The following is a 15,278-nucleotide window of genomic DNA, read 5'->3' on the forward strand; positions in this document are numbered from 1 at the left end:
CCACCAAATCATAGCTAAGAGCGTCTTCTAGGCTTTTCTTTAGGTAGACGAGACTCCACAAAATCTCTAATTTGTTCGTGTTAAGCAGGTCAGTTGTCAATTGTGCTTGACCATTTCATGACTTTAATCGCAGAGGACATTTTCTAATGGGTCATTGAACCCCCTTCTTGGGCAAGTTCTGTTTGTTGGGTGGCTTATCTAAACTGGCCAACCAGAAACAGATCCTCACATTATAAAGGAAATATTTTCCAGATTCTGCTTGTAGTGATAGATCTTTGTCCCTAAAAATTGAGAAAGTTGTCATACAATGTAACCGAGGAAGTACCATTACATTTAATCTCTCGGTCTGTGGAGTTGTTAATACTTCTAGAAGGGAAGAAGATGCATGATAAATCCTGAGATCCTGCTTTCCGGAACCCAGACAACTGATAACTCATTGTAACTTGTATAAGCGAATCTCTTAACTGATCATTTATATGATCTTACTATCAATATGCAAGATAAAAGCATTTTATTTGGAAACAAAGATAGTTTAAAACTGGAAATTCACACTACTTTGGGATCAGCAACTACAATTACAACAAATTAATCATAGCCAAAGCTGGCCAACTATGGCAATCTATGTATATTTTGTATGACAGCACTGTATTTCCATTAGCAACCTAAGAAATGGATGGCGTAAGAACGGCAAGTCATCCTGCAATATTGGTTGATTTTTTTTCCATTTAAGCTTGACATGTAAGTGTTGAAATTCCATTTGGGACCTCCATTGATTTCGTTTACATGATAGAACTTCCCTCCATAAAGCTTTACAGGAACTCAGAGCAGTTATTTGGTCCCGCAGGGTCTCTCAAACAACTCGATATTGCCACTACGGCAGCTTCAATTGATGCATCCTCTCCCTGTTCCCACCAGAAGGAAACAATTTCACACAAGGTCAGAAAACACATCATGCATGCTAGAAAATGACCAAAGAAAATTTCCAGTCTGATCGAGTTGTACAGAAAATGAGTAAAGAAAATTCTCAACAGCAAAGCATGCCTAAGTATAAACCTAAATTATTACTGAATAAGCGAGCATATACTACAACATAACTAACTCAATTAGCTTGTCCTGAATTTCCTTTGCTATAACCAAAGAAATCATTGGATGTAGATGGCTGGGTTCTAAGATAGTTGGGAAATACCATTGTTTTGTATCAGATTTCATACTGATTTTAACCAAAATTAGGTTCTCAAAACCTCAGGCACAGACAACAAATTTGGAAAACAATCATCATGGATTCTTGAGACAGCTTTTGTTATTTGCCGCAAAAGAAAGGGACAAATGAGACATTTTGAATCAATATCAAATCCAGTCTTCCAACTGTCTTTTCATATTTCATATTCTCCAATACTCCAAAAATAACTTGGCAAAAAAAGGAATCAGTACAATGAGACAAATCTCAGCACCTGAGTCAGAGAACACATAGCAGAACGGGTCTATTTTGATTACCAGATCACATCTTGAGACTCAGAAGATAACATTGATTCCCACATTGTAAGAAACTTTATTGATTAATTGAACCAGGATTACGTATAATTCACGCTATATTCAGAAAGCATATGATAACTATACAAATATGTGAAAGATAAACATCAGATAATTTAGTGTCAAAATCAAGATCCTTTATATGGATAATATGGACTTGTATAACTTAACTAACAAGCAACTGATGCTAGAGCACCAATATAACAATGTGATACAAATGCAAATATGTATGCCCCACCATTTACAGCCAGCATTGCATGTTAGTTCACCAACTATAACTTTAAAAGCTTAAGCTGTTAGAAAATAATTAATTTTATATTTTATGTTCTAACTTCTAACACTTTGATTTTTGGACTTGAGACATTTTGATAGCTTAAGAAGTTGACTTAAAATCAAGGTTTCAAAAATCAGTATCGGGATCGGAATCGGCCATCCAGAAAAACGATACATATCGGCCGTATCGGCCATATCGGTTGTATCGGCCGTCTGTATCAGATTGAACTATTTTAATTAAATAAAATTCTAAATATTATTTAAAAATATTGAGAAATTTCTAAAAATTTAGAAAAAATTATAAGAAAATAATAATTACTCATATATAAAACCTAAAAATCTATTTTTTTCTCTCTCTCTCTCTCTCTCTTTGTGCAGCAAGCTGTTGCTACAGGCCTGCTATAGTGCCGAAACTTGCCAACAGGCTGGTTTCGGCCTGGATCGAGATCGGATTGGGATCGGCCAAAACTAGGATCTATGCTTAAAATAGGTGAGCCGTGAAGGTTTTTTTATAATTTAAATAATAGATTGGTCTTGTAGGGCTTGAACTTAGAACCTCTATTTCAATTACATGAAGTCACCAACTATACTCTAAAAGCTTAACCTGTTATAGAGCAGCGGTTTATATATTTTATGGCTCCAATATTATAGAATAGTGAGCAATTTGCAAGAACTTGCAATATAAAATCTAGTGAAGAAAACTAAATTGTCTATTTGTCATCATTATCATCAAAATTATTTCCCAACATTATGGAGTCAACTAGAAAGACATTCAAGTTAAGATGTTACAAAAGATTAACAAATTTTGCAAGAATTTGCAATATAAAATCTAGTGAAGAAAACTAAATTGTCTATTTGTCATCATTATCGTCAAATTTATTTCCCAACATTATGGAGTCAACTAGAAAGACATTCAAGTTGAGATGTTACAAAAAATAAATATAAAAATAAAAACTTATTACTGGTCGTTAAACTAATAGATTAACGTCAACTAGAAAGAAATTCAATTTGAAAATGTTACAAAGAATTAATAAATTTTTATAATGGTTAAGCTAATACGTAACATCAACTAGAAATCAGTGCCGGCAAAGCAAGACCATGAAAAAGAGGGGCTTGAAAATAAACAGTAAGGCCGAATCACCCAATTTACTGATTCCGATTACACTTGCAAGTTGCAATCTAGGAGAAATTTTCCAAGTTCCTCATACATGAAAAATGTCAATGAAGGAATAAAAAAAGAACTTTCATCAACACTAATAAAAGAAGAAATTGAAAATATTACAGAAGTTATATTGGAGAATGTCACCTTTTCTTTCCAGTAAAACATGTTACCATATTTCCCTGCCACTCGACTCCAAAAATTTCGTGGTACATCTATATCAACTGATGCACCAACATTGAAATGTATGACATTGCCTACCAAAAGAACTACCATAAGCAAATGTATAGATAGGAATATTTACAGAATGAAGTTTCCTAAGCTTATAGAAAGATCTATTAAGATTAACATTATCTAATTTATCTATTTCTAATTGATGGTTACAGCCTTTCGTACCAAGCTCTCAGTCAAAAAGATAGAAAAATTTAATGTAATTTGATCAACTTTACAGTATTTTGGGGTAAAACATGATTATACATGTTGCTAGTTTCTAGCCTATCTTTACCAAGACATTGAGATTATCCAAATAATCATGCTCCAATAACTAGAGATATGATATGTAATAAGTTTTATATATCACGCTCGTGGTTGCCGAAGAGAACTTTATCTGTTTACCTCTCAAAACTTACGATAGTAAGGCTAGTCTTCATTTTTCAGAATTTCAGAAGTCAAAACTATCTGCCTAGACTAATTTGAAACATCAAAAGGGATGGTAAGCGCCATAGAGATTCAGAGTTACATGAAATTTCCTCTTACCAAAAGTCGGATCAGCGACAAAGATTATAGTTCTATCATCAACTTGCCAAAAGTCTTTGACAGCTAATCCTGAGGAACTCGAGAGATAAATAAGAAGTGTCAACTTAAAGGAGCAAAGATGCAATTGTCCAAAAACAAGAATCTGCAATATCCCTCTACCACAAAGGTTCATGAAAGTCCATCACTGCATGAGATCCATAAGAGGTGGAAAAGTGTTGGATGATCAAATACAACTTCGTGATATTGAACTACTTCAAGTAAATGGTCACTTTGAAAAATTGCAAGTCCAAAAAATCAAAATATTGTGCTTACCTGGTGTGAGAGGATAATTTTGTGCAAGAATCCTTAGTTTATATCCAGTATCCTTCTCTAAGTCTGCTATCTTTTGAGAGAGACGCTTCTCCTAGAAATAGTCCAGTAAATCAGAATTTTGCGATTATTATCTACTAGTAGCCAGCCATTCTAGAAGTGCTTTACAAAAAGAATTATCTGTAATGACTAATAAGAATTGACCCTTTAAAAGGTATCAATGAACCAAAACAAAGGCACCTGTACAGATATGAGTAGCATATTATTTTTAATTTGAGATTATAGTGTCTGATAAACTTGTAATCAAGTTTCATAGTACCAAATTTATTGAAAAACTTAAGCCTTGCACAAGAACTTCAAAACTTGACTGGGGAAATTGGCTTGAACCACCTATCTGAACTTGGAGGCAAATGATCTGATTGCTAAAGACTACCATCTTCACTCTCACCCTTGTTTTACTTTCTCTGTCAGTGACATCTTTCTCTCCACCAAAGTAATTGTAGTTCTCCATCCCTTCATCTCCACCAGTGCGCCCTCTAACCAGTGTTATCCTCCATCCCCCGACTGGCTTGCTCCACTGACAGATTCTTTGGTGCTGTAGCTTGCTTGGTGCTTGGTGCCTAATATTATAAGTTTTTATCCATGTATGGATAGGTTTTATATGAAAATTAGGCTATGGACCAACATAGTAAAAATGAAAACATTTCAAAACTAATAATATTTTAATATTTTTAATTGGTAAACTGCTAAGGCATCTGCAATTGCCTAAGCGCTATGTGGTGGGGTGGGTGCACCACATATCATAGCCACCTTTTAGAACATTGTTATTTTCTCTTATTCTAGTCCCACAGAATCAAGGTTGTGAATTGACAAAATGAGCTTCCTCCTCTCTTTATAAGAAGGAACCCTAGTGGCCTCACTAAAGTTTTCTCTGAAAGAATATCGATTGGCTAGGGTCAGCAACCCAATAAGTTAATGCACCAAAAAAGTGATTCATTGTTTTAAAAGGCAAATCTATAGACTGCATATAGGGGTCACAATCGGGTCAGGTTGAGTCGAGTAAAGTTCAAGCCAACGTAGATACGTCCTGCATATGTCACGGGGTAGAACATTAAGAACACAAACGATGGCAGACATCACTAACATATTACACAGGCGCATGTATCAGTGCAGTTCCTCCTTTAGGAAATTAGTCTTAAGTTAAGTATTTTAATTATACTTTTGTTATTTATGGTGCTCAGGATTATATTTGTTTTTTCGCAATTGTTTAAGGTGTTATTTGCTTATTGTCATTTGTAAGGTCTATAAATAGGCCAACTGTTTACTCAATCGGAGTTAATGAAGAAATAAAATAAAAAATTGAGATCTCCAATATGAGTTTTGGGTGTGAAACCCTAATTGAGAATGGAGGTGTGAAACCTCATTCTTTTTCTCTTTCTTTAACCATTATCGTTCCTAGAATTCTAACAATCTATTTATTTCACATCATTTTGGTATCAGAGCAATGGTTTTTTAGGATTCAAATTTTCTCCAAACCATATTTTCTGTCTCCATTGCCCATTAATTTTTTTGTGCTACCTATCTTCCCCAACTTTTATCACCAATTTCACCGTATATAGATGGCCCGCCTTCCAAGTTCTATGTCGCTCTATACTTGTCCTTCATTCGACACTTGCATCACGAACGTCAAATCATTATCGCATGAGAAGATCGCCGTTGTAAAGGAACGAGAAGAATCAGTCATCATTCCGGAATTGCGAAGCAAGATCCAACGAAACGTGGAGTGTTCGTGCATCATCCAATAGTCCATCATCACCTAAATCAAGTAATCAACCTTTTTCCTTGCCATAGGTGAGCAAAAAGAAAATCATCAAATTTTCAATATTTAGAAATTTTCTAACTCAACAAATTCCTTCTTTCCCTAAACTTCCTACCAAATTTCCTTTTTCTTCTCAACATCCCAACAAATCCCACATTTCCTAAACCTCTACCAAACTGCCTTTTTTTTTCTTTTCTTCTCCCTCCAATATTCCCAATTTACGAAATTTTCATTTTTGGCTCTTAATTTCTATTCGAATTCCAACAAATTCTTTCTTTCCCTAAACTTCCTACTAAATTTTTTTTTTCTTCTCAACATCCCAACAAATCCCACCTTTCCTAAACTTCTACCAAACTGCCCTTTTTTTTTCTCTCCCTCCAATATTCCCAATTTTTGAAATTTTTCCTCCCTAAATTGAAACCAACCCATTGAAATCAGCTCCAAGCCCAAACCCAATAGCCACCCAACCCAAACTCACTCACACCTATTAACCCAAATACTTTCAACCCAATCTAACCCATTAAACCCAAAACCCATTAATCCAAAAGCCAAAAACCTATTAATCTAACCCATCAACCCATTAGTCATTATCATCTCAACCTATTAGCCATCTTCATCCCCAACCTCCTCTCACCTCACACCGAGCTCTAGCCCAATTCCCCAATTCCTTCTTTCACTAGACTCCTTATAGCTAGCAACTTCTCCATCGACGTTGTCGCCGCCAGTAGTGCTCTCCACTAATGTCGTCATCGTTAGTGTCGCTCTCCACCGACGCCAATATCGCCAACTCCGCTCTCCGCCATCGCCAACGCCATCTTCTCTAAGCTCCGCCGCCTACCGTCGCCTACCTGCAGCCGCCAACCCATATCCTTCACTGTCGCGTCCCCATCGATTTATTCTCTCGTCCCCATGATCGGTGTCATTTCTGAAACTGAGGACAAGCCTTGGCATCATGAAGATTTGGGTGTGAAACCCTAGCTTGAGGGTGAAGGTGTGAAACCCTAGCTTGAGGGTGAAGGTGTGAAACCTATCCCTCAACATGATGATACTTGGTTTGACTGAGAACGGTAAGAGCTCGATCGACTAGAGAAGTATGAGAAAAGTCTCAGTCCACTGCTCAAAGTCACTAAGGATAAGTTTTATCATTAGAAAAACTTGGGTGTGAAACCCTTGCTTGAGGGTGGAGGTGTGAAACCTATCCCTGAATCTGATGATATTTGGCTTAATCGAAGTGACTTGGGGTGTCACGAAACTGTGAGACTGGAGCAACCTGAAGGCTGCAGGGGACATACTCGACAGAGTCGAGTTCTCTCCCCTCTTGGAGAGTATGATGCGGACATCACTGATATATTACACAGGCGCATGTATCATTGCAGTTCCTCCTTTAGGAAATTAGTCTTAAGTCAAGTATTTTTATTATATATTTGTTATTTATGGTGTTTAGGATTATATTTGCTTTTTCACAATTGTTTAGGGTGTTATTTGTTTATTGTCGTTTGAAAGGTCTACAAATAGGCCAACTGTTTACTCAATCGAGGTTAATGAAGAAATGAAATTTTTTTTGAGATCTCCAATGTGAGTTTTGGGTGTGAAACCCTAATTGAGAATGGAGGTGTGAAACCCATTCTTTTTCTCTTTCTTTCACCATCATCGTTCCTAGAATCCTAACGATCCATTTGTTTCACATCACAAACATGACTCATTTCTAAATGGGTTAAATAGGTTAGATCTAAACGGGTACATAGATTATTTCTGTTTCATAGGTAATCGAGTTATTTGGGTGATAAGCGGATTATTCAGGATCTAATCTCCCCTTGATGTGATCCGATCTAACCCGGTTCGCATCAAATATATATGGCTTGACAACCCATATAATGTAGGCCATTTTCATAGCATTGTGTGATTCACAACAATGCCAAAGTATTTTATGCAGATTATCTTTGGCAATCAAAAGAGTTCAGTGATATATGTTAATTACATTAAAATGACTTCTAACAAGAACTTTGCCACAAGATTTAACAGCATTTACTTTGACATAAGTACTTATTTTCATTCTAGTGTACCCTATCATAGTCCCAAAAGGCAGTGGGCATTGTGTGATTTAGAACAATGCCCACTGCCTTTTTAGCTTGCACTTTGAAAGATTCCAAATCTTGAGCCAGTGTTCCATGCACCTCTCCCATAACCTAATTCTAATTTCTACCAGGAAATCGATCAGACATATTATGGTAGTGCACCTGGTACTAAAAGTTGTTATTGGATATGTGTAGTAACTGGAAAAAAAATTAATTGATAATCACGTACAGTGCACATGACCCATCTTCCCCTCCTCACCCGTCTTGCGATGAAGAGGAGATGGTTGTGGAATTTTCGGCCAAAACGTCTTCAATTCGAATCCTAACCTCTCCTCCCCACTTCATAAATTACTTCTTCCACCTCATATTCTTCTTTTTTTCTTTCTCATCGAAGTTGCATTGTAGGATCGGAGAGGGCAACACAATACATCGGTGAGTCCTCTCCCACCCCACGTATTTGATTTAAATTAAATAAAGTAAATTAGTGTGTACCTTCATTTTTGTTTTCGCAGCTTCGTAGGTGGAATACACCAGCCGGCGGCTTCGAGTCACCGCAACTCCAATGCGGGAAGCTCCGCCTTGTCTCCCTCGCATTGTAGGTATTTTCCTTTAGAGCCCTCGTGGCTTAGATAGTCATTGAGGTGAGATCCATGGTTGTCAGCCATAGAGTTGACCTCGACCGTTGTTGGTCAACTTGACCAACCACCTCCCACTTTGACCTAGTAGCTGTAGTGGAGTGGAACCTTCGGGTGAGCTCGGTGCATCACGACGGTGATGATCATCGACAATCTCCTTCATCTATTCTGCCCTCTTTTCGTCATCGAGAAAGATGTGCTCGAGCTCACCCGAGCTCACTCCCTCTTTGATTTGGGTTTCAGGTCGGGTCAGTGAAGATCCAACCTGAACCGATAACTAAGCTGAGTTGCGAGCGCAGACCAATCTAATTATCAAACCATTTGGGTTTGGGGCCTTGGCCAACCTAAGTCCAATAATTGACTAGACTACGAGTCTATAGCCTAGCTCTAGTCCTTGGGATGGATCTAACACGTGGACTAAAAATTATAGTCGCTCCACCTAGACTCAGATGAGTGAATTTGCTCACTTTTTTATCTATCTCATACTTTGTGCTTTTATATTATCATGTATTTTATTGTGTACAAATTAAATATTATATTTTTATGAGCAAATTAAATATCATGTTTTTGTGTGCAAAAGATGACTTAGTGCATTCCTATAGTTCATGCAAATAACAATTTTATTAACCATGAGTATAGTGTGACTTAAAACACAATCCCGACATAGATCACTTCATGACTATAGCAAGATTAGAGACCAGTCTCACATTAGATTGAAAAACTTTCTATAGTGACTTTAATCTCTCTTAACGGTTAATAGAAAAGACATAGGGAGTTTATTACATAATGATATCTCCTGGTGACCCTTAAGAGAAAATATAGGATGCTCATTACATAATGACACATCTTAGTAACCCTAATTAGATCAGCTATGAGGAAAAGACATGAGCGCCATCTCAAGGTGATTTCTAATTGATATGGATCCATAGAATATAGACTCAATTAAGACATATGGCAATTATTAATATTGAAAAATCCAACATATTGAAATAAAAAGCATGTTATCAGATGTGATTTATATTATTATTCCTTGTGTATTATTATTATTGTTGTTATGAGCATGCTTAGTATAACTATTTATTTTAAGAAATGTCTATAATTTTGGATTTATTTGGTTTTTGAGTGAATTTCACTCACTAAGTTATAATTGTTGGCTCATGCCCAATATTTTAGATTTTAATCAACATAGCAACTGAGCGAGATGTAGTGGAATTCTGCCTCTACTTAGAATCTATCCAAATCTCATTCAATTGTATTAGTCATTATGTTTCTAAACTATTTGTTATTTTTAGTTTACTTGATGGCCCATCAGTAGTGACATTTAGCCATTGTTATTATTGTTTAGTATATTTATTTGGAGTTAGTATTCATATTAAATTTATTATTATTGTGGCTTTAAAAAATTCAATTGTTAAGGCTTCATTTATCTCAAAAGTATTGAGGTGCATGGCCGATCATAATTTCAAATTTGAGTCATAAAAATATGCATATCTTTCATTTGTCCTGGATAGAGTCTATTTATGGATATCCTCTAATTTTGCAATCCTAATACTATTGAGAATATAGACTATATAGGTGACATTGTTGGTCTATAGAAAACGTACATTAGAAATCAAATTGACCATCCGATTTGAGCTTCTCAAAATATATTTCTATGTGAATGCAGAATTCTCTGCAAAATTATTATGGTTATTAGAAATTACTTTGCAAATTTGGGCAATATAAGCAATGTATTAGTAATTCTCATCTTCACTGTCTTAGTTGACAACCCTACTGCAATCAGTTCAACAACGTGTAAACTGACTGCAAGGTATGGTAATAAATCTAATCAAATCTAGAAGAGCACGTCCTCACAACAAAACCACATGATGATTATGCTTACCAAGTTTCTAGATCACATTCTTCTGAAAGTATATTATTCTATTGGATCATATAGTCCAAACCAGTGAAGCCATGAGATTTGCACCTGGCCAGCAGAGAGAAACCCTGCAACATCGATGACAGGACTAAATTCCTTAGGAAGCAATTCTGGTTTGTAGACCCCAACCTTTGCTTCAGCTGCATCAAGGCCTGCATAAGTCATCTTTACATCAGATGGAAAAGTTGGAAGTGATTAAAATACACAATTCAAAGTAATCAGGAACATGATGTGCAAAAGAATACCAACTAAATCAAAATTGATAAATTTAGAAAAAGCACAAAAAGCTAAAAGCAAGAAAAAATAAGTCAATAAAATATAAGAGAGAAAAATCAGAAAGATGATACAGTAAATGACAGACAACAATATCCTAATCAAGGATGGCCATGCTGACCGACACGGGGCGTGCCGGCGGCGTACCGGCACGTGGCACGAGGGTGCCGCACGGCACCCCTCCTAACGCATCGCCACTCACCATCGACCTCGTCGCCGTCGCCGCCGATCGCCGCTCGCTTCGTGCCCTAGCCCCTGAGAGAGAAGACGATCGAGACAGAGGGATCGAGAGAGAGAGAGAGAGATCGGGAGAGGGTTTAAAATTTAAGTTGCGACGAGCGGCAGCGACGACGACTACAATGGCAAAGGTGAGTATCCCTTACCTCTTTCTCTCATTCTCGGCACGGTCCATGCCTATAGCACGGCCATCGTTGATCCTAATATACATCATTATAGAGTTCCAATAATATTGATCAAGTATTTTACAGTAACATACACCATAACAGAGCTTAGTATATTTGACTAAGTATATTCTCAAGGTAGCGAACTGAAAAATGATACAAGCAAAAGGAAATTGTCCAAGCTTAGAAGTTATAAGAACAAAGAGTCAAACAAGATAACATAATGGTTAACAGACAGCAATATCATAATATTTCATTATAGGTTTCCAGAAGCTTGATTAAAGTATATATTTCATCAAGGCATTGAACTGAAATATGATATTAAATTACAAATAAGGATTCACTAAATCCTTTTTGTGAGCTTGAACGATAGTTGTGATCTGTAGTTGGATCTAATTTGTCAAGAAGAAAATGCAAATGAGGATCATTTATTTGAAGTTGGCTTACATAATTGTTTCACACTTTCATATGACCCCATGAACCTCTGGTTCCTAGACATGCACTGTTGCACATAACATATAATAGGCGATCTTAAACTTCAATTTCATTCTTAAGTGTCGGTTGTAGAATGCATAACAATTTCATCTTGGTATCCAACTACAACAGAAATAACACATAACCTCTATCAAAATAGCATTGTATCTTATAGGAGGTGGATGCACAATTGTGAGAGGTTAATTAGAATTTAGAATATCTACTTGAAGCCGGTGAAAGCACCAAAAAAAAAAAAAAATTTAAGAAATCTGTTGTAAGACTATATAGCTAATATAGTATGATACAACCAATTCATGGAGCGAATATAATAAAATCAATTACATTAGAAAGAACGAAGGATAAGAATAGTAATAGAACACACAAACTTCAACTATACCAGCAAAGGAAAGCAAAAAAGCTAAGCTAGTCACACGACCGACACTTACTATCAATTCTAGATTATAAAGCTAGTCACACGACCCACACCTAAGTCGGATTGGTTTTGATCTAAAATCATTTAGTTTCGGCTATATTGGCCGAAACTAGATTTTTTAAGATTGGTCGAATCTAAAATATATCTAACCTAGGAGCTAAAAAGCACAGACACGAATACGACACTATACAGACACGAAAATACAACAAATTTTTTAAAGAATATGACACAATACATTTAGGACATGGCAAAATAAATAAATAAAACAATTATATATATTATTGATATGTTTAAAGAAATATTTTTCTAAACTTGTAAATTAAATACAAAGGCATGCATAAATTACTCATGAGAGGAAAACAAAATGTACACAAAAAATTAAAAATATAATGCTAATATGTAATAATACAATTCAGTATTATGAGAACAAATAACAAACTATCATTACTTAACAACAATGGATAGGATAGACAAATCTATGATTTCACAATAATTTGCATTAACATTAATGTTCTTAGATGCACTAATTTATAATTGTTGCATTATATTTCTATAGCATATGCAGAAAATTCCTACAATAGATAATTTCGATTATAAATTTTTATAGCATATGACAAATTTTAAGCCTAAAAAGTGTCTTAAGAGTGTCAAAAAGTGTCGAAGAAGTGTCCGAATTTATTCTATAATTTCTCAAATATCGAGTACGTTGTAGAAGTGTCTGACATGAATCCAACAAGTGTCTGACAAGCGGTGTTTCGACAAGTGTTGAACATGGACACGACATACTATTTGAAGTGTTTATGTCTCTTAAGCCTAGGAGACATTACAAATTGATGTCTTCAACTGTCTTTATTTTAAATGTTTAGTTTTTACTCTCTATCTCTCGCATACATTCTTCTCCCATCCCTTACATTTTACTGAGCTCATCCAGCAGTCGATCTGATGAGCCCCTATAAGTACTCTACACTTTGGTAAACTTAAGTGAATTTTTCTTTTCTTCTTATTTCTCCTCATTCTCACCCACTTTTAACTCCCATTATCTCACTGCTACAAAGCAATAGTAATTAATGAGTATAAAAATTTATCAAATTCAAATCAAATTTTATCATAGTTTTGAGTAACTCTTTTCTTTAGTTTTTAGGCTTTATATGTAACTAATTTTTATTTTCTTACTTTTTTCCAAATTTTTAGTAAATTTCCTACATTTCAAAATAATATTTAAAATTTTACATAATTAGATATAGTCTGATCCAATACAGGACTGATACAATCGATATAGCCGATACGGCCAGTACTTACTGTTTTCTTTAGCAGTCAATCCCGATTACAATACCGAGTTTTGAAACCTTAGTCTAAACCCCTTCAACAATGAATTCATGTATATCAATCCAAAGAGCATCTCATAGCCTCAAGAACATATCATATACCTCGTTCATTCAAGCTCTATCCTAGTCTTCTAAATAAAGAAATCAGTTAAAAGGTGTTTGACAAGGCCTTCACCTAAGCAGGGTTTGGGAAGGAAAATTGTACACCGGCTTACCCTTATTTATGAAGAGTCCATTTCAAGACTTAAACCCATGACCACTCAGATAACCACTCGGATACAAGGGCAGACTTATTGTGACAATACCAGTTGTTAATGCTGCAACATGAAGCAAAAAATTTGAAATCAAATTGATCAAACTTCAATCTTACTTGACCAAATCAAAACCCATGGGCTCAAAATACACTTCCATAGTTTAAAGGAGAAAACAAGAGTAGCTTGCAGGAAGACAGGCATACCAGATAGAGAAATCCCTAGAGCGAGAGCGCCAGAGAATGCCAGCTTCAATGATTTGGAAGTCAATTCACCAACCAATTTCTTAAAATCAGGTGGGTTTGAGCTCTTGGTGGATCCCAGAGATGAAAAGGCTTGTTTTGTGGGAACTTTGGGTCCTCTGGCTAGTGCTGCTTGGGATGGGAGGAGAGAGAAGGGCCGAAAAAGAGATGCCATCTATGAAGGGAAATCTTTAAAAAAAAAGAAATAGGACACAACAACACATTTAGGACACATGCTAAATAAATAAATAAATAAAAGATTTGTAATTAATTGATATATCTAAAGAAAAAGTTTGCTAACTTATAATGTAAACACACAGCCATCAAGCATGAGTTAGTCTATTCATGAGAACTTAGAGATCATGAGATAATGAGGGACAAGCAACAATCTCTATTCTATATTTTATACTAACATCTTTATTTCTTTGCAGATTAAGGATGACAAGCACAAGGCAGAGAAAATTACACCAGAACAATAAATTACTGCACTAAATTTTGCGACGTATGTAAGAAATTTCTGCAGAAAATATGCAGTAAATAGGTTCATCACTTCCTGCAATAAGAGGGGCAGCTATCACCAATTCCAGCAACCAAAAATGAAAACAAAAGAAAAAAATGAAGAAGATAGAAGACAACACATCTTGCATTTAGAAAAAAAACGGGGCAGCCATACAGCAAAATCCAAAATCCAACATATTTCCAATTAAAAAAAAACTCAACAAATACATCCCAAAAAACCATAGAGAGAGAGAGATGAAGATGGACCTCGCTGTGGAACGCCGCTCAGTCGCTGAGGAGTGGGTTTTAGTATTCGAGACTCGAGAGAGAAGGCCAGGCAGTGTTCGCTCTGTCGTTCACGCAGTGCTTATTTGTGTATTTGATTTTCTCTCTCTTGTATGGAGCTACCCTGCCAACTACATGCGAACGGTCTGGGAGGCTGCCAAGTATATGCGAACGGTCTGGGAGGCTGCCAACTTGCATCATTCTCTGGTTCTCTTTTTTTGTCGTTTTTTTTTTCGTTTTTCTTATATCACATACATTTTAGGAGTTCTGAATCAAAATAAAAGCATTTTATCAAGAAGAATGTTTGATCAATTTGAGTTTCTTGCCCAAAATAATTGCCAATAAATGTGAGTTTTTCCGACTTAGTACTTAACTAGTAGCGGTTAATTTGTGCATAAGAAATACTTATTCATAAATTATAACTCCCTTAAATATATTTTGCAATCAAACACTTATGTATATTTTAGTCAAACCTTAAATAAGATAAGCACGTGATAAATTATACACAAAATTTTATCATATGTAGAAAATATTATAAAGTCATGCACATTTTCTAAGCAAAATTTTTAGTATAATTAACATATTTTTTTATAGTTAGTAACCAAACACAAATTCTTGTATA

General features: G+C 35.6%; 1 protein-coding gene across 1 annotated transcript; it reads right to left on the reverse strand.

Annotated features, from left to right (window-relative positions):
- Positions 1-494: 494 nt before the first annotated feature.
- On the reverse strand, positions 495-14,845 carry LOC140785082 (thylakoid lumenal 15.0 kDa protein 2, chloroplastic). Its single transcript, XM_073132796.1, has 7 exons — positions 14,639-14,845; positions 13,838-14,062; positions 10,523-10,626; positions 4,031-4,121; positions 3,719-3,787; positions 3,110-3,219; positions 495-902 (listed from the first exon to the last, which is right to left on the reverse strand). The coding sequence occupies exons 2-7, from the start codon at positions 14,046-14,048 to the stop codon at positions 810-812; spliced, it is 678 nt and encodes a 225-aa protein (XP_072988897.1). The 5' UTR covers positions 14,049-14,062; positions 14,639-14,845; the 3' UTR covers positions 495-809.
- Between the last annotated feature and the right edge of the window lie 433 nt (positions 14,846-15,278).

Source organism: Typha latifolia, chromosome 3 (genome assembly GCF_019914945.1).
Source record: "Typha latifolia isolate L0001 chromosome 3, TyphaL0001v2, whole genome shotgun sequence".
NCBI classification, from domain to species: Eukaryota; Viridiplantae; Streptophyta; class Magnoliopsida; order Poales; family Typhaceae; genus Typha; species Typha latifolia.

Excerpts from the sequence above, each read along its gene's own strand:
- LOC140785082 (XM_073132796.1), bottom strand. The coding sequence starts at position 14,048 with ATGGCATCTCTTTTTCGGCCCTTCTCTCTCCTCCCATCCCAAGCAGCA. Across the intron at positions 4,122-10,522 it reads GGTTTCTCTCTGCTGGCCAG|GAGAAGCGTCTCTCTCAAAA; the intron begins GTGCAAATCTCA and ends GACTATTTCTAG. Across the intron at positions 903-3,109 it reads TGTTTTACTGGAAAGAAAAG|GGAGAGGATGCATCAATTGA; the intron begins GTGACATTCTCC and ends TGGTGGGAACAG.